Source organism: Pelobates fuscus, chromosome 5 (assembly GCF_036172605.1).
Source record: "Pelobates fuscus isolate aPelFus1 chromosome 5, aPelFus1.pri, whole genome shotgun sequence".
Taxonomy (NCBI): Eukaryota; Metazoa; Chordata; class Amphibia; order Anura; family Pelobatidae; genus Pelobates; species Pelobates fuscus.
In genome coordinates, this window is record NC_086321.1 from 372032196 (window position 1) to 372056609 (window position 24414).

General features: G+C 41.9%; 1 protein-coding gene across 1 annotated transcript; it reads left to right on the top strand.

The window, feature by feature from the left end:
* Positions 1-232: 232 nt before the first annotated feature.
* On the top strand, positions 233-14984 carry PCYT2 (phosphate cytidylyltransferase 2, ethanolamine). The gene is made up of 13 exons (XM_063456218.1): positions 233-325; positions 5730-5818; positions 6427-6588; positions 7613-7679; positions 7782-7863; positions 8066-8110; positions 8665-8803; positions 9240-9322; positions 9626-9703; positions 10179-10244; positions 10681-10746; positions 13706-13794; positions 13903-14984. Exons 1-13 carry the CDS (start codon positions 243-245, stop codon positions 14003-14005), a joined length of 1152 nt encoding a protein of 383 aa, XP_063312288.1. The 5' UTR covers positions 233-242; the 3' UTR covers positions 14006-14984.
* The last annotated feature ends 9430 nt before the right edge of the window (positions 14985-24414 follow it).

Consider the following 24414-nt stretch of genomic DNA (forward strand, 5'->3'; position numbering starts at 1 on the left):
ATCTGCACCAACTGAACTGTTATGTGATACTATTTTACACCTGTCCTGTTTAGCCAGTGTTTGGGTCCCCCGGGGGCTTTATGTGCAATATACTGTAACTACTGGCAGGCGCCAGCAGTCAAAATGGCCGCCGCGACCTCGTGCCGCGTCTGTGGTTTCCAGGCGAGCACCGCGCGTCACTTCCTGGGGAGCGGCTCGGCTTTGCAGCGGCTTCCGGTTTGGCAGACAGTTGATTGACCGGGATGATTCGGAACGGGCACAGCGGCTTCTCCACCGAGCGGGTCCCCGGGAGCGGGCGGCCGGTCCGGGTGTGGTGTGATGGCTGGTGAGAGACGGGGGTTAAACCGAGATCCGGGTATAGGGGCTTCCTGGTTACGGTCTCTTTAAATGCCCTGTCCCTGTAACATGACCTGGGGAGCAGTAACGGGGCTTCCTGGCTACTGTCACTTTAAATGCCCCTGTAACATGACCTGAGGAGCAGTATTGGGGCTTCCTGGTTTCTGTCACTCTAAATGCCCCTGTGACATGACCTGGGGAGCAGTAATGGGGCTTCCTAGCTACTGTCACTTTAAATGCCCCTGTAACATGACCTGGGGAGCAGTATTGGGGCTTCCTGGTTACTGCCACTTTAAATACCCCTGTAACATGACCTGGGGAGCAGTATTGGGGCTTCCTGGTTACTGCCACTTTAAATACCCCTGTAACATGACCTGGGGAGCAGTATTGGGGCTTCCTGGTTACTGCCACTTTAAATACCCCTGTAACTGGGGAGCAGTAATGGGGAAATACCTGTTATCCACAGCCTTTATACTAATACAGCGTCCATGCATAATGTGTCTGGGATCCACAGCCTTTATACTAATACAGAGTCCATGCATAATGTGTCTGGGATCTTATATTAAACAGATTATTCAGGAATCATTCCTAGTCCCAATGATGGCTATGGATGGCATTATCTATTTTATTCTCCCCTTATTTTTACTCCCATTTTGTGGGTTATTTAGAAATCATTGCTAGTCCCACTGATGGCCATGGCATTAGTCTATTTTATCCCCTCCCCCTTATTTTTACTCTGACTCTGTGGTTGGTTTAACACCTGTCCCTCGGTTTCTGATACACAAGGTTACCCATTACAGTGTGAAATGTCAGAAATTAATAGAATCTTGCATTCTAGGCGAAAAGATCTGAACAGAATATGTTGGCTATTTGGATGTTGATTTTATTTTTCGCTCCCTTATTTGTCTGTTTCGGACTATAATGTAAGACTTGATTTTGAATTCTAGAGAATTTACACTTGGAGAATATCCATGTGTGTATTTCCCATGTGCTTATTATGCAATTCCCTCCCCAACACAACCTGCCCGGCTTGTGCAGCTCACACCTGTGTTTTTGGCCACAGGGCGGTGTTAAAGAATGTAATTGCTCGGAGTCTGTACAGGATAAAATCATTGGTGTAACGATACACTGTGTATTTCTCACAGGCCAAGCCTCGGTGCACCTGCCACATTCTGCCACATCTTCTAACGTTTAATCGTGAAATCTTTTACCCGAATACTGCAGGTCAGGCCGTACAATAACAGGAGCCACGTATCATGTGATTCCGACCTTTGTCCACCTGTCAGTACGTTGTAAATACACACAGAATATTGTCAGATAAGCCCGCCTCGTCCTGTTAAACATCCTTGTGGAAAATTCCAATATTAATTTTACACACCGTAACATGAGGAAACAACTTGGCTTACTGAACCTTGTCCTTTCCTTTGTCCCCACTTGAAGATAATATTTTTGGCTGGCAGAGAATTCTGTGAAATGAAATTAATCTAGAGGGCTATCTATGGACACCCCTGTTGTGTTGCCCATGTAGTTATTGTTTTGCCCTTTTCCTGTAATCAGATTCTGTGCCCATATCTGTAGAGGAATGTGCTCATTCCCCCACCTTTACACTGAATGGGTTAATAACCTGCTATTCTGGACGTTAGGTAGGAATCGAAAAATGGAAGACTACCACCCACAGCCCTATACTTTGCATTTAGCTTTGTGTGTAGGCATTAAGACTTTAGTGTTTAACATTCCGGGTGGAGCAAAATTCTAAAATTGCCATTGTACAGTGAGCTGTTTAATTCCGACACGCCCACTGCTCCGGGCAGTGAAATCTATGCCAAATCTGTTACCTCTGCAGCTTTTACAGAACGATGGCACGAGAAACCGCCTCGGGGGGGAATGTAAATTATGCAGTTTTATTTCTTAAACAGGCATTGTGATGAACCAACAAGGAAAACTGCAATTTATAGGCAAGAAAAGCTTGATTTGGAGAAATTCTCCAACTCCTAAAATGTGCCATTCACTGTGTACTGAATAATCCTTCAGTGTGTAATGTACCCAAGGTTGGGAAAAAGCTTTGTATAATTTATAAGCCAGCTAGAATATTCTAGTAGGATGACCAAATGATTCTTTGGAATTTACATTCCAACCATGTGTAACTTTAAATGGTGCTTTAAAATATTTATGTGGTGCTCCCATATTTAGGGGTTCAAATTACCAAGCCGATGCAGAAAAGCTAAATTAAAAGTTGGTTTTGCATTATCTTACCCCTTATTTTAAATAAAGCTACATGTAATATTTTTTTGTAATACATATTAGTAAATACACTGTAAAAGCGGTATCTCATGGTGTACCCTTGCTCTGTGGTGGTGGCTATCTTTGTGCGGTTCTTTTGGGTCAGAAGTTATTTTATTTGGAGGCTGACAGTTGGCTCATGACATTGTGATGTATGATCACACACTACCTCTGTTACCTATGTGTTCATTGGTCAGACAAGCAGTGCTACTGACCCGAGAGGACTTAAACAACGCCGCCCCCACAGAGCTAGTATAAATAACTGATTTTCTTCCATTCGCCTACAGTGACCTTTTTAATTATCAAAGTGTAAGAGGGCCTTTTAGTATTGGTTTTAAGTCTGTGTTAACATTGCCTGTAATGTCAGACATGTTCTGCTTTCTAAATCTGTTCTGTTTTTAAACTTTTCTTAATGTATTTTAATAAAGTTTTAATTTATCAGGATCTGTCTACTTAAATGGGAATGTTGTGAGGTTGTTGTTTTTTATTTTATTTTTTAAGTGTTTATTTAAAAATAAAAAAAACTTGTCCGTATTGTCCGTATACGACCCTCAATATATTGACTGAATTTTAATGCTGGTCTCCTCACCAAGTGGATATTGAATACCATGAGATCTGTAGCTAATATTCTCCATGTATGTATATTCAGGGCTCAATATATCAAATTGTAGACTACCAGCCTCTCATGACCCTTATTTTCATGCAGCAAGTTCCTGTGTGAGTGGAGAGATGCACTTTTTCTCAGAGGTTGAATTAAGTGGTGGAGTTACTAATAGAATGTACCTGTTCGTTTTCATGGTGATTGCTCCACTTTTTGCACTTTGTACACATGACCGATGGGTAAAGAGTTGAACTGGCTTTACTACCTTGTGTATTGTACAAAGACCCCAGAAGGTGACTGCTCCATTTCCCTGGTAGTGGCCTGGGGTTACAGGAAAAGGTAACTTTAACGTAACTGAAACCTGTCCCCCACGGCTGCTGTCATCTTCTACCACGAGTTCCTTTTCAGGTCCTGGAGCTTCGTCTGCCAGGAGTCTGTGTCCGCGCTGTACCCTCGTGCATGCATGAGAGGGCAATACTTATGTCTATGGAGGACCCCGTTATACCACGGGATTCTTCATAGACAGAGCATTTTCCTTTCTGCTGTCAATATTGGCAATAGCTTTGCTTTCTGTCAAGTTTTGTCAATAGTTTAAAAAAAAATAAAAAATGCATAAGACAAAGTCCCTACAGCGCCCTTCTCATTTTCTGAAGCGTTCATATTTATGAAATGCTCACTATTATTGTTGGGGTGGAGGGAGGTTAAAGAGACCCTGTTAGAACGTGTAGTGCTGGGGAACTACTCTTCCTACAATGCTCTGCCAGCCTCAAGGTTTACCCACGCTGCACTCATCGTGCCACCTTGTGAGACATTCATTCCGTGTACGTCCAGAAGCTGCGGGTACTTTAGGCATTTTATTTTTTTCAAACTCTAAAATAGTGTTGCGGTTATTGTAGGTGTTGGGGAGTATCTTGCATTTGAACGCCCTGGCCTCGTGCCTTTTTGCAAATTCTGCCTAATTATTGTCTCACGTGTCCTGCGTTCACCACCCTTGTTAAACTGCCAGGACATACCCGCGGCTGTGAAATGGAGCAAAGGAAATTAATAGGGAGAGAAATTAATGGAAAAACAGGTCAAAATGGACGCCTCCGCTCTGCTGAGCTTTCAGAGAGGTGAAAGGTTGGCTTTAATGAGTGTAGCGGGTCAATTACTGACTTGGTAAACTGATCACATCCTTTCTGGGTTTTAATGACCCTTTCTCGCTGGCTCTGCATTCAATGTCCATCAGGGACTTGTTTACTAAACACAAAATTGTATAGTTCTGGCTACAGTTGCAAAGGTGTGTAATAAGGGATATGAACAAATCTGCTGTTTGTGCTTGCTTTTTGCAGCATGTATTTTAATCTACCACAATTCACTGTTTATTGAATAAAGCACTTCAAGCGATATGGCTTCCAGGCTAGAATCGTGTTTATACAAACCAGGCCGCTTCTAAAAGCCTCGGCAGTAATTGCGTTATTTTGGGATTTATTCAATAATTCTTGAGATGTGCTTCTTTGAAAACCAAATTAAAACTTCTAAACTAAAATAACGCATCTTCTATTTGGCTTACATTATGCTCACTGACAAAACTTTAAAAAAAAATAGTTTGCTATTTATCCATGTTAATATCCTGTGGCTTGGTGCAGCAGCTGACTACAAATCCCATCACCAACAGCTTGTTGGTTTGGTAACGCCAGGCTACTCCGTAATTAGTCAGCTTTAGTTATATGATATCCTCCCCTATCATCGATTGGCTTCTCTTCCTAGAGTTCGGCACAGATTTATGGGTAATGTAGCCAAAGTGGGGCTGGTCTGTCACAATTAGTACTATGTTTGTGTCTTGTCTTCCACATAGGTGTGAAGACTGGTAGGTGGGTGTGATAGGTGTGTTTAGATGATGATATTTTGGTATATTAATGAAGCATACATGCACATGTCTTTTAAACAATGTGGGGAATAATGAAATGTGTATACACAGACTAGTGATGGCTAACCTTGACACTCCAAAAGCTTGTGAACTACATTTCTCATGATGCATAGCACGCATGCTCTCCCAGACACAACCTACATCGATCATTGGGAATGCATGTGTACTGGTCCTGTGATGTCAGTAGGGCGCAGTGTATGTGTGCCTCTGTCTAACGATTTCTATCACATGCACAGAACAAGCCCTGCTTTTGTGGACTTCCTTTGGTAATGCTGGTTAGTCCTTACAATGATTGAGCCATGAGATAAATATTGGAGTCACTGATATGGGGTTGTAGGAACCCTAATCAATGTAAAATGAAGTGATCTCTGTCTCAGCAGCCAGAGACTCCATATACTGTTATTTTGGACTCCCGAGGCATGGAGCAGGCTATGGAGGGTCAGTCTGTTTATTATATCACATGTACAGAGGGCAACGTGCGGAAGATGTAACGCCTTGTATTAGCAGTTAGGTCTATAACATTCCATCACTGTTTCTGTAGCCAGCCGCCATCATTACATTCAATGTCAACCCCTAAAATTGACTTTTTGTGTGTGTTTTCAGCTTTGACATGGTTCATTATGGGCATTCAAACCAGCTTCGTCAGGCTCGGGCCATGGGAGATTACCTGATTGCCGGTGTACACACAGATGGTAAGCGCCTCCTGGCTGCCTGGGTCTGTCTCCTGTAGATTGCAGGATAGAAGCCATTAGCTCTCCAGCTGCTTTCAGCTACAACTCCAGTTCAGGAGAATCCGCCTGTAGAAATATAATCCTAGTAACGCGCTCTCGTTATTTATTGACTAGTATATCGTGTTTATCAAACTGATACTGAATCCCACAAACACACGACGAGATACATCATTGTCCTCCGTGCCACTGATCAATAGCTCCCTTTTATTAAAGTTCTGTTTCTTGTCCTTGATCATCCTATAACAATTTGTCTATCGCTCATGCCTTGATACCATTGGGAACATGGTGACCTTGTTTATAACTATTGGTGACACTGAACTTTTCCTAAAACGTGTTTGCTGCTCCCTGTGTATAGAAAACATTAAGCATTTACTCTGCACAGTCTGCCCGTTTCCTAGAAGCCATTAACAAGTGGTACATCCCATCGATATTCCAAGTATTTACTATTTATGATGCCATTTTGTTGGCTACTAAATCTGCTATAAGAATCCACAGTTATCCATTTCTGTCTTTCAATCCCTGATTTTCATTCCTTCATAAGATCTCACTGACTTCTTTCCTGCGTCTAGAGGAGATTTCCTGTCACAAGGGACCCCCGGTCTTCACGCAGGAGGAGCGCTATAAGATGGTGCGAGCTATTAAATGGGTGGATGAAATCGTTCCCGGAGCTCCATACGTGACAACACTGGAAACACTCGACAAATACAATTGTGACTTCTGTGTCCATGGAAGTACGTGAAATGGATTGGTGGGGATCAGAACCAATTTGATGGGCTCCAAGAACCACATGATGGACTCAAAAACATAACGTGGTTAGATGAAGGAAAGAGAACAGGTTTTAAGTCTTAGTTATTTTCCCTTTACCTCATCACATTATGTAGGGTGCACATTAGTTTGGCTAATTTAAACCGAGCACGGCTTGGTTGGCTGTTATACGCCTCGGTAGTGACACGGTGCGGTGTAGCACAACTGCGCCCCAAAAAAGGTACTCACGCAGTTAGGGTTATTGAGGGCAGATTCTAGGACAGGTAATATTTAGGACCGACCTGTATAGTTTTGCTGTGATAGAAGGAGATTATTGGCTTCAGCTTTATTTAGTTTATCTATGGTGTGTACCTGTTTCCAGAGCTAAGACACTCGACTAAGTAGAGTATGTAGGCATGATCTGTATAGTTAACACTGCTGGGGTTACTGTGCAAATGTTTGTCAGCCGAGGTAATGACCAAGCTGACTATAAATATGTCTGAGCATTAGGAAAGCATGCCATGTACAAACAAAAATTGATGGTAGAAATGTAGACTCAAGTATATGTTGGATGCCTTCTAGTGGCCTATTTGGGCAATTACACTTTCCATTACTTTTGAAGACTCAATACGATGTAAGGAGGGCTTGAAACGTTGAATTATCAATTATGTTTAGACTTTATTGTCTAGTCATTCTGTCTAGTTTGCTTTGAATTTCCACTCTTTCAAGGCATAATATCAGTTCGAATGGACTTTTGTTGCCATTTCCATGTTATTTTTACATTTCTAGCTAATTATCCTCCAGTGTAATTGCATTTGATTTCATAGGGGCAGTATGAGCAGCACGCAGATGTTAGGAGTTAAACTTTGCAGAAATTTGCCACCTTTGTTTGGAACTCAAAAAACAAAACAAAATGCCTGTTTTTGCCTGGAAATGTATTCAAAAAAAGATTCTAGTAGAGGAAGAGCAATTAGGAGCTTATCACAGGTTTGACTTCCTTCTCATCGGCAGATGATATCACGCTGACCGTAGATGGAAAAGACACGTATGAAGAGGTGAAGACAGCTGGGAGATACAGGTCTGTTTGGGTCTGTGGGGGATTTTCTTCGTTTTGCCGGGGGGGGGGGGGGGGGGGCCCAGGGGGCTGGTGGACATAGGACTCATGTGTCTTCTCTTTCAGGGAGTGTCAGCGCACACAGGGGGTGTCCACTACCGACCTGGTGGGGCGCATGCTGCTTATGACCAAAACTCATCACAGTGTAGTAAGTAGTTGAACTGTGGCCTTGTGATGACACAAATACTGTTGGCAGTGTGGGACGTGGTGTTATTCTCTATAGCAATAGGGGGGCTAGTAATGTATCAAATGTAGCAATGTGTGACATGGCATCATAGTAAAAAGACACGGTGTCCTGAAACGTTATCCTCTGGCTGTAATCCCCCTCTCACCTCCTTTCTCTCTTCCAGGAGGTGAACTCCGATTACCAGCAGCACAGGGACAATTTTGGAAAGGTACGCCGTTGTGCCCAGTGGTGACACTTCATGTGACTGCTGCTGTTATACGTGGTGTCTTGCCGTGGTTTGTTTGTATTCATCTTTGAATAGAGGAACTCAGGTGCATTCTGGAATATGTCCACAGGACGCTAGTAAAATGTCTTAAAAACTGCACAGTTATTATTGTAAAATACCACTCCATTGTTTTTTGCACTATGCCATAAGATGGTTACCCAAAAATATTCCAGCTCTTAAAGCAATAAATATATCCGTTACCATAACAACACAATGACTTTATGCGATCCTGCAACGTCCCCATCATTACAGAGCATGGTATGCTTAATGTCTCAATCTGAATGACCAGGTCAGCGTTGTGCGATCCTGCAGTCCCATACTGCTGATGTGCATTAGGATCTGTGCGTGTGTTCAGGTGCATTAAAACAAAAATTGTTTAACATTGAATGGACAGAGGGCGCCAGGGGACTCCAGACACTATAAGCACTTTAATGAGATGAAGCCGTTACAGTGCCCACCGTTTCCGTTCAATGTATTTCTTTCTGTTTCCGGTGCAGGACGCACGAGGCTGCAGTCCTTGGACAGGGGTGTCTCAGTTCCTCCAGACATCACAGAAGATTATGCAGTTTGCCTCTGGGAAGGAGCCGGAGCCTGGAGACACCATTATTTATGTTGCCGGGGCATTTGATCTCTTTCGTATCCTTTCATCATTATTTCACTAAGACCACCTCCGCACTTTCTGTTTATGACATTATGTCTCTGAGTCCTCTGTAAACATCACTGGCACTTTTAGTTTCTTCGTAATTATTAGATATTTCTGAACAACCCACAAAGACGGCTTATTTGACATTTAACACATTTATTTTGATCTTTGTATCGCCTCATTCCTTTGCATTTGCCCTCCATTGGTTAACCTTCGAGGTTTGAGAATTAAATATTTCATGCTCTTAATTATTATTCTATTATTATTTATACATCACGTCTCTTTTCACCAAATACTTTAGTAAAACCCCTGTCCTCCTCTAGATAGGCTGCTTTATCTTCCTCCCATGTTATATTACTTTATTTTATCTATTTCACATCTGTATTTCTCCCTACTTCCCCCGTTTTTCCCCTTAACTCCTCTCTGTAGACATTGGACATATTGATTTCCTCGAGAAAGTCCACAGTTTGGCTCCCAAGCCATACATCATAGTGGGGTTGCATTTTGACCAGGTGATGATCGTATTCCAGCTTTTCCATGCCGAGCTCTTGTTTTTATTTTGCTTTTTCGCTTCACTCCCCCCCCCCCTCGCCCACATTTTTACGATGCACAAACATTCTCACGCGTTGACACAGGAGATCGAAGCTATAGGAAGCTGTCATCCATTGCATATCTTCATAGATCTGTGGCTAAAAGGTGGAGAACTCCTGAAACTTATTAACTTCAAGTATAGCACTTTTTTCCCCTCTTTCATTCCACCTTTTAATCCCCGTCTCATTTGTACATTTGCTGAACCAGTTACTCTTTAATTCCAGGAGGTGAATCACTACAAAAGAAAGAATTATCCTATAATGAACATCCATGAAAGGACCCTCAGCGTCCTGGCCTGCAGGGTGAGTGACAAATTGCTGAGAGCAGTGCTTGGCCAGCCCTGGGTGAGGACCCTTAACTTAGTCCCAAATGTTGGAACACATCTAATTCAAGTCTCAGGCAAGAGCCCGTAATAAAATGGTTAATGTAACTGCCTTGCCTTCCTCACCACGGAGAATCCCTAATGTCAAGAGTCCAATGAAGGGGTTCTGAAAAATATATGTTGCTATATATCACAATAGAATGAAAGAATGACTCACTGAGCTAACTCTCTAATAGAAGAATGGGATTACTAAGCTAATACCATGCATGTATTATAGGAAGCAATATATAATTCAGCAAGTAATGGAGCTTGATGGGACTTCGAGGTTTCCAATTCATGGGGCGCTTCTCATGGTGTTACATAGTGAGTGTGATCACTTTGACACACAGTGTTTCTCTCTCTTTCACTACTGTCCTGGTCCAACCATCTGATTTAACCCATTTGTTTACACACAGTATGTGTCCGAAGTAGTTATCGGGGCTCCATATTCCGTGACTGCAGATCTGATCGATCACTTCAAGGTGAGTTACAGTTTGCAGCAGATATGTTGGGTTCAGAAGGGGAGTAAGGCTGCTGGCAAGAGGTAGCGAAACGTCTACAATGTAAAGCCGTATGAAGTAGCCCGATCATGCAGCTTCCTGACACAATAATCCCATTTATAGAGCGAAAACAATCTCAAAATGCTGTGTCCAATCTGAGCCAACACACTGTTCCTCGTTTAAAGCCAATCAATGTCACGTAGAATATACCCAGATATTTTGGGGGTGCTGTCTCCTTGCATGAGGAAATACAAATTAATAAAATAAGGTCATATGGGATTCCTAAATTCGTCAGAAAGGAGTAGCCCTTGGGCTAATGGGTAATGACTCACCTGCCCTGAGGTTTAGGGTGGAAGTGATATGGCCGGGGCAGTGGACAATGCTTTCTTCAAATTCATTCTTTTTTTTCCCCCTTTAGGTTGACATAGTTTGTCACGGAAAGACCGACGTTCTCCCTGATAAAGATGGATCTGATCCTTATGCAGTAGGTTTTACCCACCAGTCTGTCCGTCATTTAATTATTTATTGAATCAGAAAGGAAACCCCTCTGTCAGACTGTAAATGAACTGTTTGTTAGTCACTGAGAAAATGTATTCAATCTATCGATCACATCATGAAATCCTTTCCAGGCTCATTCACTAAACCAGTGGTAGTCAACCTTTTTCTACCTACCGCCCACTAATGCATCTTTTTGGTTGAAAAAATGTCCTTACCGCCCACCAGTTTTCGCGCAAATGCGGAATATTTTTAAGAAAGGAGGGTGTTTTAAAAAAAAATTAAAAAAAAAAAAAAAATGTACGTACATTTATCTTTTTATTTCTACTTAATGCAGGTTTATAAGGTTTTTAACTTTATAAAGTTTAATGAGAAAACAATAAAGTAAATTGAAATTACCTTTACTAGTGATTAATGAGATCTGGTTCGATTTTCGTAAGGAACAAACGAAGGTCTCTTTCAGTGATATTCAGACGACTTCTCTGTTTGCGCATAATATGATTTCTCATTTGTGCGTCAGCTCATCTCCTCTCCCTCCTCAATTCCCCTCCCCACCTTTTTTTCCCCTTTTTTCTATTTTTTAACCTTCCTTATAGCAATGCCCAGTAGGAAGGCTGAGCTAGGTAGCCCACTTACTATAGTCCACTATAACAGACAGGCACACATACAAGACACACATACAAGACACACACACACAACACGACACACACGACACACACACACACACATACAAGACACACACATACAGACACACATACAGACACAGACAGGCACACGACACATACATACAAACAGACATGCACACACACACAAGACACACACACATAGGACACATACATACACACACACAAAGACACAGACAGGCACACATACACACACAAGACACATACATACAAACAGACACACATACAATGACACATACATACAAAGACAAGACACACATATATACAGACAGACACAAAAGGTTGAAAAAAACCCTGCACTCCACAAAAATATAAAATATACCTGGTGCTCTGGTAGCTCAATTGTAGAAGATAGCAAAAAAACGGCACTCAAGGATTTCAAATCTAAATTATTTACTGTTTGTAGAAGTTCGACGTTTCAGCTCCTCCAGGGAGCTTTCATCAGGACATACATGTACGTCATGTATGTCCTGATGAAAGCTCCCTAGAGGAGCTGAAACGTCGAACTTCTACAAACAGTAAATAATTTAGATTTGAAATCCTTGTGTGCCGTTTTTTTGCTATCTTCTACAGACAGACACATACACACACACAAGACATACATACAAAGACACATACAGACACACACACACACAAGACATACCTACAAAGACACACACAAACAAACACACATTATATTTAAGTCACCCTCCTGTTTCCTACCTTTAAGGTGCAGGAGGGTGACTTTTCCTGGGGTCCAGTGGTGGCTCAGGTGGATGGGAGTCAGAGTTCCCACTCTGACTCCCTCTGCTTCCTCCCGCGCGGCTCTCAGTTTTAGCTGGGAGGAGTGACCGGGGAATCACTTCCTCCCAGCTCTGTGATGTCATCACAGGGGGCCCGGTCACGCTGTAAAAGCGCCCAGCGCTGACCGGGCCCCCTTACAATCCGCATCCATCGGGTGGCACTGACAGCATGGGCCACCCGATGGACACTTTGGAAGCCGGCCCCGGCGGTTTACCGCGCGGGCCGGAGCCGCAAATGGTCACAGCGGTACCCAGTCGCACGGGTACCGCCGGCTCGCACCCGCCTGCCCGATCAACCTGGAAATCCCTACCGCCCACCTGGAATCCTGAAACACCCACTAGTGGGCGGTAGGGACCAGGTTGACGAACCATGCACTAAACCATAGAGTGTCAGGGATTCACGTACTATTTCATTTAAAATAGTTCCTGAAGTCACCAGCTCAGCCATTTTGGCCTCGAATTGCAGTTACTGAGAATTCACAGTTTACCAGGAAATAAAAGCATAAAAGGCAGAGTTACATAAAGTTCTCCTATTTCGTTTTGTTTCCTGCTTGCTATTTTCACTAATTTCTGTAATTCCATTTTGAATTCATCACAAGTTGTTATTTTAGGACTGGACCACCAGCTGGGATGGAGAATTTTTCCAGCTTTACTGTTTTGCCCTAAATTGTGCAATTTGTTGGTGATTTTGTAACGGTTCATGTTTTAATGAATACCCAGGCAGTAAATTCTGAATCCACCAGTCACAAGCAGAGGCATTAAATGACATCATGGCTGATAACCAGTTGGTGATTGGGTATTTAACCCCTTAAGGACCAAACTTCTGGAATAAAAGGGAATCATGACATGTCACACATGTCATGTTTCCTTAAGGGGTTAATGAATAAACCGCACAATAAGTTAACCCATCCTGTGCATTAGTTCATCGCTCAGTCCAAGTAAGAAGATAGCAAATTGCTAATCCCATCTGACTGACAGTCACCCTTTCTTACTTTGTCACTGGCAACACCTCCGTCACTCCTCTGTAGAACTTGTCCTGTCCATTTTTCTTGAAAAACTTGCTTATCATCTTTTTGATCTGTTTAATGCTGTAACAATGCTGTAACTCATTTGGATCATCATAACTAATTATAAAGTATTACTTTACTGAGAGGGTAGTGGATGCATGGAATAGCCTTCCAGCTGAAATGGTAGTGGTTAACACAGTAAAGGAGTTTAAGTATACGTGGGATAGGCATAAGGCTATCCTAACTATAAGATAAGGCCAGGGACTAATGAAAGTATTTAGAAAATTGGGCAGACTAGATGGGCCGAATGGTTCTTATCTGCCGTCACATTCTATGTTTCTATTTATCTCTTAATAGAGTCTGCACATGCTAGTTGTTCTGCCCTCTAGTTGTTTGTAAGAGGATCTGTAACACATTACCACAATACAACCTTTGCACCCACACCTGCATTAACTCTATGACTGTCTTTGCTGCAGGAACCTAAGCGACGTGGGATCTTCCAGACAGTGGATAGTGGGAACAACCTCACTACGGACGACATTGTCAAGCGGATAATAAAGAACAGGTCTGAGTGTTTATTTCTTAACCTGTTGTGCTATAGTCCTCAGACACAGCTGTGATTGAGTAAATAGCTGTATTCTAAACTCCTAACTATATCACACGTTCCCCACAGATTGGAGTATGAGGCTCGAAACCAGAAGAAGGAGGCCAAAGAGCTGGCCGTATTTGAAGCTCTACAGAGACGACAGGGGCTCATTGAAGGGGCAGAGAAATGAACTTGAAACCGTGATTGAGGTGCAGGAACCCCACAGCCCAGTGCACACAACCTATTGTATAGTCTGAATCCAACATTTAGAGTTTAGACAAAATCACAAATTTAAGGTGGACCTGTCACCTGAAACATTCTTTCCATTATTATCTTTAAACCAGTACTAGTGAGAGATTAATATTTTTTCCATCTAACCAAGCTACATTACGTTTATCTGTAAGGTGGCTGTCTACGCATTACACCACAGTTTCTCCAGCGCACACTGACAGTAATTTATTAGAAAAATAGCTGCTAGGAGCATGTGATGCTAGCAGCCAATCAGATCCTGAGATTCAAGCAGCTCTTTAACTCCCAGCATTCCACTGTGCAGGAAAAGAACATGGTTGTTTGATGTATCTGATGACGCCATTGTAGCACTGGATATAGGCAGCTATTCTAATGCTAAATGATAGCACAAAGACATTTTCTAATGACAGAGACACTTTAACAAATTCTACCTGACTATTTTACATGAACATAGACAACCAAACATTTTAAGATTGCTTCTAAAAAAAATAAAAAATCATAATAATACAGGGCTGTGTCTACCTTACACCAAAACACTAATGCAGAGGTGGCCACTGATACATCCCCAGATACTGTAGTACTAATTTAATTTGGCAGAGGATAATGATAGGTGTTGTTCTGCCACGGCTGGGGATATACTTTTGGCCACCATTGCATTAATAAAACCTTGCCACGGTGTTCCCAATGCCCCTATAACCAGTTTTCCCCTGTGTACCCACAATGTTAAACATATATATCCTGATCTTTCAACGTCAGTGACTCACTCAGAAGATCCCGCGTTGCTGCTACCACTCCCAAAAACTGGATCTCCCTGACCGCACCTGGCACCTTAAGTCTAATTGATTCTAAACTTCCCCGTGGGTTCTCTTATCAGAGACCTATCTTATGTATACATTTTAAATTAAAGAATTTTAATTGTTTTGCCTTTTACTGTGAAGTTGATGGGATAGTGAATTGGAGAGTGACTGTTTTTTAAACATCTGAAAGCAGATATGATCATCTAGAGATAAATAATAAAACTACAATATAGCAAAAACACAGTGAAGCATTTTGCTTTGTAGATCACCATGACAAAAATGTATTTTTTTTTTTTTAAATTCTATTTAAAGGAGCACTATAGGGTCATGAACGCAAACATGTATTCCTGACCCTATAGGGTTAAAACCACCATCTAGGGGGCGGGGCCGGGCCGCCAAGCTGGACGGTCGCATGTCGGACCGGCTCCTGGCATACTACAAAGAAAGATCGCAAAAAACACGTTTTATTACCCCAAACCGGACCGACGGCGAAGCTACCCAGAGCCAAGGGACTGCGGGACCTGGGGAGAGGCTGGCTCACTGGGCTTCAGTCCCCCAGGGGAGAGGAACCGGTTGCAACAACCCGGGCCTTCTTCAGCAGTGAGTGGGGCAGACGGCCGCTGCCTCACTATCCTGCACCACAGATCCAGACTAACGGTACAGACCGGCGCGAGTCCGGCTCCGTTCCCCCCCCTATGGACCGGGGGGGTGATCCCGGTCCCCACTCTGGTTGTGACCCCGCAGTTAAGGCAGAGAAGCCCGACCGCTGCCTCCAAAATGGCGGTCGCCATGCGTGCAGATGGTGAGCGGAAGCCCTCCTGCCTCCTCTTGATCTCGCCAAAATGGCCCCTACCTCCCGATCCCCACACAGGGAAGCGGCAATCACAGCCCTTGCAGTCTCTCGGGCCAGCACCTAGAGGGAGCATAACAACGAACAGCGGGAGACCACAGCTGCAACGGAGGGACAGAACCTTAAACAGCACTTATCCCAGCGTGACTCCTTTGCCGGAGGACCGACCATACACCCACTCAGCCTGCAACAATCAGAGAAAGTGCTCCCATCTTACCTGGACTCTCACTCTGCTCACACAGAGCGGGCATAACACGCAGGCTCCCTCAGGTTCCCAAGGCTGATGCTAACAAAGCATAACAACGAACTCACACATGACCAGCAAGTACTGAAACAATATAGCACCCAGCGGGAAACACAAGCGACACAGAGAGAGCTGAGACCCAGCACAGCTGCAGCAGTAACCAAGCAGAGGCTAACTATACAGAAAGATGATCCTGCAGAGTACTGTATATACTTGGGTTTTGCACTGACTTTTTAATATCATATATGAGTGTAACACAGACGATTTTATCACTGTAGGGCAAACATTTACACCTGTCTATGCCTGAAAATATGCATTACCCGGCAAGCTCAGCGGCTCGCTGCCCCCTGGTGGTCAATTTAAAAAGTGCGGAGCTACTTACACTTAACGCTGTTTACTATAACCTGCAATTTATTAATTTATGTTATTAAGCATGCCTTTAGTTTAAATACTGCTTTTATCTTGTGTATTAACTATTGGTAGTATATCAGACTCCCTCTGTTTTACTTTGTCTTAACACACTAAGCACTGAACCATTTGTCCTTGACTTAATCTTATAAAACGATGCCTTAGCATGTTTTTTCTACTCCTACCTTACCCTAAACCACGTCACTAATCGATGGGCAAAGCGACGATCCCTTCTAGGTGGTTAGGAAGAGCACAATGTAAACCTGTCATATCTTAAGATGCCAGCGTAGCCGATGCGGAATTACTAGTACCATTGAAATCTAAGCTCTCACTTTATATTTTTCAACCGTTATTATACAAGCACTGATTTTATTCTCCATACTAAACGTAGACAAAGCGAGCAAATCTAGTTATAACACGTAACTGATAGTATATTATGTTCTGTTTCTGCAAATATAAAAATTGTGCACTGTTCAAATGCCATAAATGTAACGCTACCGTGATATATCTATGCTCATGAAGCTATTGTGGCGGAGTAAGCTGTCTTGTTTAACCATGCACTCAAAAATAAAGAATTTATAAAAAAAAACCACCATCTAGCCACCCTAAATATAGTAAAATCTTAATTGTATTCAAGTCTGCAGTTGATCACTTTGTCCCTGTTTCCTTTAGACCTGCCCACTGCCTGCTGACATCAGCAGAAGTGGTAGCCTGATCCAATCACAATGCTTCCCCATAGGATTGGCTGAGACTGACAAAGAGGCAGATCAGGGACAGAGCAAGCATGATTCAAACACAGTCCTGGCTAATCAGCGTCTCCTCGTAGAGATGATTTGAATCAATGAATCTCTATGAGGAAAGTTCAGTGTCTGCATGCAGAGGGAGGAAACACTGAATGTTTGGATGGATTTTAGGCAGCCATGACCCAGGAAGGATCTATAACAGCCATCTGAGGAGTGGCCTGTGAAGTTATCACTAGGCTGTAATGTAAACACTGCATTTTCTCTGAAAAGACAGTGTTTACAGCAAAAAGCCTGAAGGTAATGATTCTACTCACCAGAACAAATCCAATAAGCTGTAGTTCTGGTGACTATAGTATACCCTTTAATATTTAGTGTATGGTCTTTATGGAGGTCTGTCTATAAGTCTTATTTTAATATCAATTAATGTTCACATTTGAGTAGAATGTAATTTTTTGCACAGAATTGAAAGGACCATCACAAATTACAAGAATGTAATCATTATGATGTCACCAAAGCAACAGATTTGCACCAAAATGTATAACCCCAATTTTCTATCCTATTGCTATCGATGATGGTGTAATTTTGTACCCACTGCCAGCCTTGGCATGTGTAATGAAAACAATATAGATAAAACCTGGATTCCTGGAGAAATTTTCCAATAAACTTTATCCATTAAGCAGCAAGTTTGAGATTAGATTTTGAGTCAATGCCAATGGTTACCCATCTCCTTGGCATGAATCGAGCTGTTCCACTAGGTAGAGAAGATCTGGGTTTTACGTTTGGAGGATTAACTGGAGCACTAAGGTTACTCTTCTGCAAGAAATGCATATTCCGTGATGTCCAGCCGATTATAGGTCCACAAGCATGCCTGGCATCCTGTTTATTAAAGGTGCAGTCTTAGCACTATACTGTGCCTCACATAGCATCGTAGAAAACTGGAACCAGAGTGACGACTATAGTATTTTATATGAAAGATTCCTTCATTAAAATCTACTCACAGGCATACAATAAAAACATTGCAGCTGGAAAGGTCGAAAAAGGCAATCAAATCCTTGGAGAGAGACCCCGCAGTGGAATCCGGCTCAGACAGGTGTTTTCTTAACAGTCCATTAACTGCTTGTTGGTAGTATTTACAGCTTTCATTTCATTGAAAAAGGTCTGGTGTTATGGTTTAACACGGTGGGGGTGTATTTACTAAACACAGACTAGTATCAAACTGAAAATATCGCAAAAATAACCAAGCAGTAATTAAAGCTTTGTTTGGGAATTTTACAAATGTGCTGTTTTGGTCTAAATTGTGCAAATTAGTTTTCAATTCACTTTTAATGAATAAAACCCTAGTCATTCAACTAATTTTATGGGTCAGCTTTGAATTCAGTGTACTGTCCTCCAAAATGTACCAGACTGTGATCTGGGTGAGTTCCAAATAGCTTCGGCAGAGAGCTTTCCATACAGAAGGGTTTCATTATCACACGCAGGGTCGATGACTGAAGTGTGAGTTTAAAGTCTTAGTGCAAATTTGTCGAAGAGTTCCTGGCTGGCTAATGAATCTGCCGGAAGTAGGGTTATATGTTGGATTCCTAAAACGACAGTGTTGCTTTAACCCCTTAAGGACCAAACTTCTGGAATAAAATGGAATCATGACATGTCACACATGTCGTGTGTCTTAAGGGGTTAAGGGTAAAAAAGCCAAGCTATCAGTAAATTTGGCTGACATTTTACAATTTGATATTTAGTGAATAAGACAAAAATAGATCTGTTTTTCCAGACTATAAACTGTACGTAGTACATGGGGGGAACTGGAAATCGTATAGTCGAGTCAGAAAAATGATTCTGCTTGTTTCCAGCTTAGCTATCTGGCCTAAAATTTGCTCATTTTCATTTGTCAACAGCTCCCGATTTAGCGGATATTGTTTTTTCCCAATAACTTTTTTATTGAACAGTATGTGAATAATTCTTGCAGGTTTGGTAAATAAACTCCAGAGAGTGTGAATGGTACGCTCCCCCTAATCATCATCTCGTTGCTCGCTGACAGCGCAGGACTCTCCTGTAGGAAGTAAAAACATGGATTTGCCGTAACTCTGTGTGACAGCTGTGGTAATTAAAAGGTAATGCAGTCAGATATGCTTTTACCCTTCACAGAGAATACAAGCCCGTGGGGGAGTTTGGTAACATAGGTGGAAGTGATAAACGAGTTATGCATTCGCAGGAGAGGCTCTCATAGCGATAGTTAATTACTATAAGGTACTGATGCCTAGTCTTGCGCAGCTCATATTTGTCAACTATATTTCTCAATCTTAAAGGATAATTGGCACCTCAAAACTATTTTTTAGTATAATAATACATTTGTCAGGTTTTGAAAGGAAATATATATTTATATATATATAATTGTTTTTTTTTTTTTTTAAAGTGAAGTCTAAAATAAAAATAAATGAGGTCCTTCGGCCATATTCATACACCTTGGGTCGGAGTGTTTGAAAACCGACAGTTAGTCTCTATGGTCTTCCCAGCTTCTGTGCTGGGAGTGAATCAGGGAAGACCATAGAGACTAACTGCCGATTTTCAAACATTGTTCCACCCAACGTAGATGTCCATGGCTGGAGGATCTCGTCATCTAACAATAAAGGTAGGGAACAGTTTTTCCTTGTTTCTCTACATAAACTTAAATGCTGTTTTCTTTTTTTTTTTTTTTTTTCTCTCTCAGAACTTGATGAAATTAGTATTAATTTTAAAAAAAAAATTGTTTTGAGGTGACAGTTTAACTTTAATTCTCCGATATATCGTTGAGTTTCACCGTTACAGATATGATGTAGAGCACCGTCTTCCATAAATCACACCTTCCATCAGGCTCAGGCAGCCTTAAAAAGTATTATAAGTGAAATGCTTATAATTTATTAGTGGAGTGCTAGTGTATAGTCTGAGGTATTTTACCCTCTTGCAATATACCTTCGTATATACTGGCTATATTATAGACATACTGCTCTATCACAGGTCCCTATTCGTATTTTCTGAGATGGAATAACCAGGATGGAAGAAAGGTGGTATGCTAAGTGAGCCTGTAACCATTTGGGCTCCTCTACCTTAATGTGAGTGGATCTAATTTGCGTTATATCTACACAATATCTTATTACCACCTGCACCGTATATTGTTTTTCTATTCTTTTTTTTTTTTTACGTCTTGCATATGCTACTACTTTGAACCCCCTGCAAGATATATTGCTACAGGGTAAGATATCTCAGATTATACACTAATAAAGTATAAGCATTTCACTTATAATACGTTGTACTGTACTATATTTTGGGCTGAGGGAAGTAAGGTACCCTTCGCAAGTGTTTTTAGGTTTTACACCTGCACTAGCCTTGTTTGGAATTAAACATATATCTTATAAACCAAGCTGAATATTGAAAAGGGGCTTGCAAATTTTAGACCAAATTAGCCGAGCTGGAAAAACAGCCCAGTTATTGGTTTTCAGCCCTGTTTTGGCGTAGCTTTTAAAATTCCCGTTTTTAATTCCCCACAATTCCCAATTTCATCAATCACCCAGTGTTTTTTTGCATAAAGTTGTGCACCTGCCATGTAAATATAATGTGGCTACCTTTTATTGACCATAAAATTCCATTTATTCGCTGTACTTGCCAAATTGCTAGCAAGTGGATAGGTGATAATGTACATGCTATTGAAGATTTAATGTTATGTATCTCCTTGCCAGACAATAGAATGCTCACACAGCAACATATAGCCTCAGTGCTGGCAGCTCAATCCCAAAATGCTTTGTGCGTAAGTAACCGTCAATTAACTTTTTAAAGGCACACTCCAAGCACCATAACCACTACAGAACACTGCTCACTAAGCTGTAGCAAAGGCAAGGAAGGGCGCCTAGTGGCCCCAAGGAACACTCCAAGTACCATAACTACTACAGCCTGCTCGGGTGAGTGGTCAAAGTGCTTTTTGTGCTTGGATTGTCCTTTTAAGGAAGAAATTCTAATCTGACAGACACCTTGATGTGATCCCTCAGTAGACTGTATACAGTGCTATTACAACCAAGGAGGTCACTAGACAGTACAGATCCTATAGCCTTGAATGCTCTGAAGCTATTCTACTCTTAGCTTCTCCAATATTTTTTTGCAAGTTCCTTTCCTGTCCATCACCCTCTAATATTGCTCTGGTGGTATTATATGCATCGGTTAATATTTTCATAGGCACCTGAAACCATTGGGGAAAGCAAATTTAAAAAACAACAACCTAATTTGTCATGGTCTTTCTCGATCTATCCATCTATTGCTCTTTTTTTCTTCCGCCCCCTCCTTTCTTCTCTCTGCCTTCTGCCTCTTCTTTATTATCCTTTAAGCAATGTTCAAAGCTTTTATACGCAGAAATCCCTTGTGAAGTCCGTAGGATTTTTTTCTCGCCCCTCGTCACCCCCCTCTCTTTCCACCCCCTTAATCTCTCAAGGTGACGGCTCTCTCTTTTAATTCGCTGTTTTCTTCGTTATTCAAATCAGAAAGTGGAAAATTGCCTCTGAATTGATCTGATGATTAGAACGGAACAGTAGATGCACCGTGACCCTCGTTATCTCCCTGCTAATCACCCTGCCAGTGACAAGCAGTTAATGTCACTAGTGTCCCCGAGGTGGGAGACGACAGAGGGAAAAAAAAGAACATTTATATTTCAACATCCAAACTCTATAAGCTAATGATTATTTTAAACAGCTTGTAGTTTTTGGAGTTTGGTAACATTTATTAACTAAATTGCAATTGTCCAACTTGGATCTTCCCAAGTGTTTGGACTATGAGTCCTATAACATATATAGCTTGACCACCTGGCCCAAGAATGTTATTCTGAAGCCCTGAGCTCAGAAGTGACTATCGATTGTCCAGTTTCTTGTTTCCAAAAGCCAAAGGCAGCAGATTCTTCCATGGTTTTATACTAAGGGCACTAAATATAAGATGAGGTAACGTGACGGCACCCCAGATATCTACCCTGGGATTCACGTTTTTCACTCTCGCAATGTCTGGCCAGTGTAACCGGCAGCACTGATTTCGCTGGTTGCTGACCATCTGCCCCCTGTTTTTTGAGCAGCTGAATGTAACTGCGTCCACATTCCCGTAAACTCACAGATTGTGTTCTTGGATCCTGGTTGGTAACGGTGCCCAAGAACACAATTTAAACCAGCTTTTCCAGGTAATAATTGTGTCCAAGAACACTATGAACTTAATAGCACGTTCTACATTCTATGGGCTTTCCGTTGACCGATTTTGGCTCGTTTCACATTTATTGTGCTGGCCTGTAACCTTAACTTGGCTAGTTTCTCATGTGTCATTTTCTTTACCTCGGCTACTTATTTACTATTTCTATCTGTTTTTAATACAGTCACCAATTATTTACCAATTCTTCTTACCTGTGGTAAGACCTGTTCTAATCAGGCACGTATTGGATGCGTCTAAACAATAATACTATAGTTTGTGCCTTATTTGTGGATCTTACCACGTACAGGAAGTAAATCAGAGACTAGACACATGAGATGGCCAATTAGCAGAAACAGTGGGAGACAAACAGTAGAAGTAACAGAAATATTCGGATCATATGATTAGGACAGCAAGGTGTGCTCCTGAAACTGGACACCGAACCTGTTCCCCAGTTTATTCAGGGTGTGGAACCTGTCCAAGCCAGAACATATTTCAGCCACCTTTGTAAAGACAGATAACAACATAACCAGAGCCAAGTAAGATGCTAAACAACTGTCTACATAATGTATTGGCAGAGTGAAGTCATAACCCCAGATAGCCGCTAGCATTACCTGTTTGACTACACAAAGTGACACAGGTCCACAGTAATGGCCTACACCAACCAAGACTCATTTGGCGTGTACAGAGCCTCATGCCACTCATATTGGGGAATTTGATGTCATATATGACACCTGCACTCAGCAGAGCTGCACAAAGGATTGTGTTGGCCCTCTCACTAGATAGGGATCACAGCACCCTAAATCCCTCCTCACCTCGATTTAAGGTCTTTAGAAGCTAAAAATCAATAGACCGCTATTGAGGAGAACACTGGCAGACAGTGCAGGCTCCTGGAGGCTCTTGGCATATAGCCTGACCAGGCTCCAATATAAATCAAACATAATAAAACTTCGGCATATTTATAGTTTGCATTTACCTCTTGGAAGGGTTCCCATTGTTACAGTGTCCCCACCTGTCCTTATATCACCGGGGGGAGATGGCAATCTCTCCACTCCAGGTTATCTCGTGTCTCTTTGGATGAGTACAGCAGGTGTCTGTCTTTAAATGAACCCATGGTGCTGGGGGGTGGGGAGAGGGTCTTTTGGGTCCCAATTTCATGTACATTCGGGCTGCAGTTGCTTAGAAACAAAATGAGATTGGCACAGACTAAAATCAAATCATATAAAATATAAATAAACTGCCAGAATGGAGAGAGTGGTTTGTGTTTTGCATATGTAAAGCTTGTACGTTTGGGAGGTGTGATAGCAGCAATGCGGAGAGAGAAATAACATGAACTGTCAGATCCATTTCCAATAATCAAACAAAAATGGACATTTAACCCTGCGATGCCTGAGGCCCAAGTAATGCAGTATACGTACATTGCGATATAGTCTAACGTAGACTGGCACTAATTGAATTAGGCACAGTTTGTTTACACGGCTACTGATTCCTACCCTGAAGCTAGTTAATTGTGTGTTTTTATCCCATTTTATTATGAGTATGTCCTTTGAGATTTGCCTCTTTGCTGTTTTGAGGAAAGTAAGTAATCAGGGGGACTAGTATAAGCTAAATTGCAAATGATTTAGGTAAACTAGAAAAATGGTGGAATGGACAGACAAGTATGGCCTGGTAGAGTGGAAAAAGTGGAAAATAGGCAGAGATTAATTACATAGGGTTATACCCCATTCGATAATAGGCTATCACCCAGATGATCTCTACTAGTAAAAATAAGCCCCCATATAGGCTTGGTAAATAGATATAAACAGATAGGAATAGAGGATCCTATACGTACGTACTAGGAGGTCACCTAAGACTTAAAACTAGAAAAATGGTCAGAGTGGTGGCAGCTGACATTTAATGTGGATAAGTGCCAGATAATGCATCTTGGACGTAAAAACCCAAGGGCAGAGTACAGAATATTTGATAGAGTCCTAACCTCAACATCTGAGGAAAGGGATTTAGGGATGATTATTTCTGATGACTTAAAGGTAGGCAGACAATGTAATAGAGCAGCAGGAAATGCTAGCAGAATGCTTGGTTGTATAGGAAGAGGTATTAGCAGTAGAAAGAGAGAAGTGCAGTGCT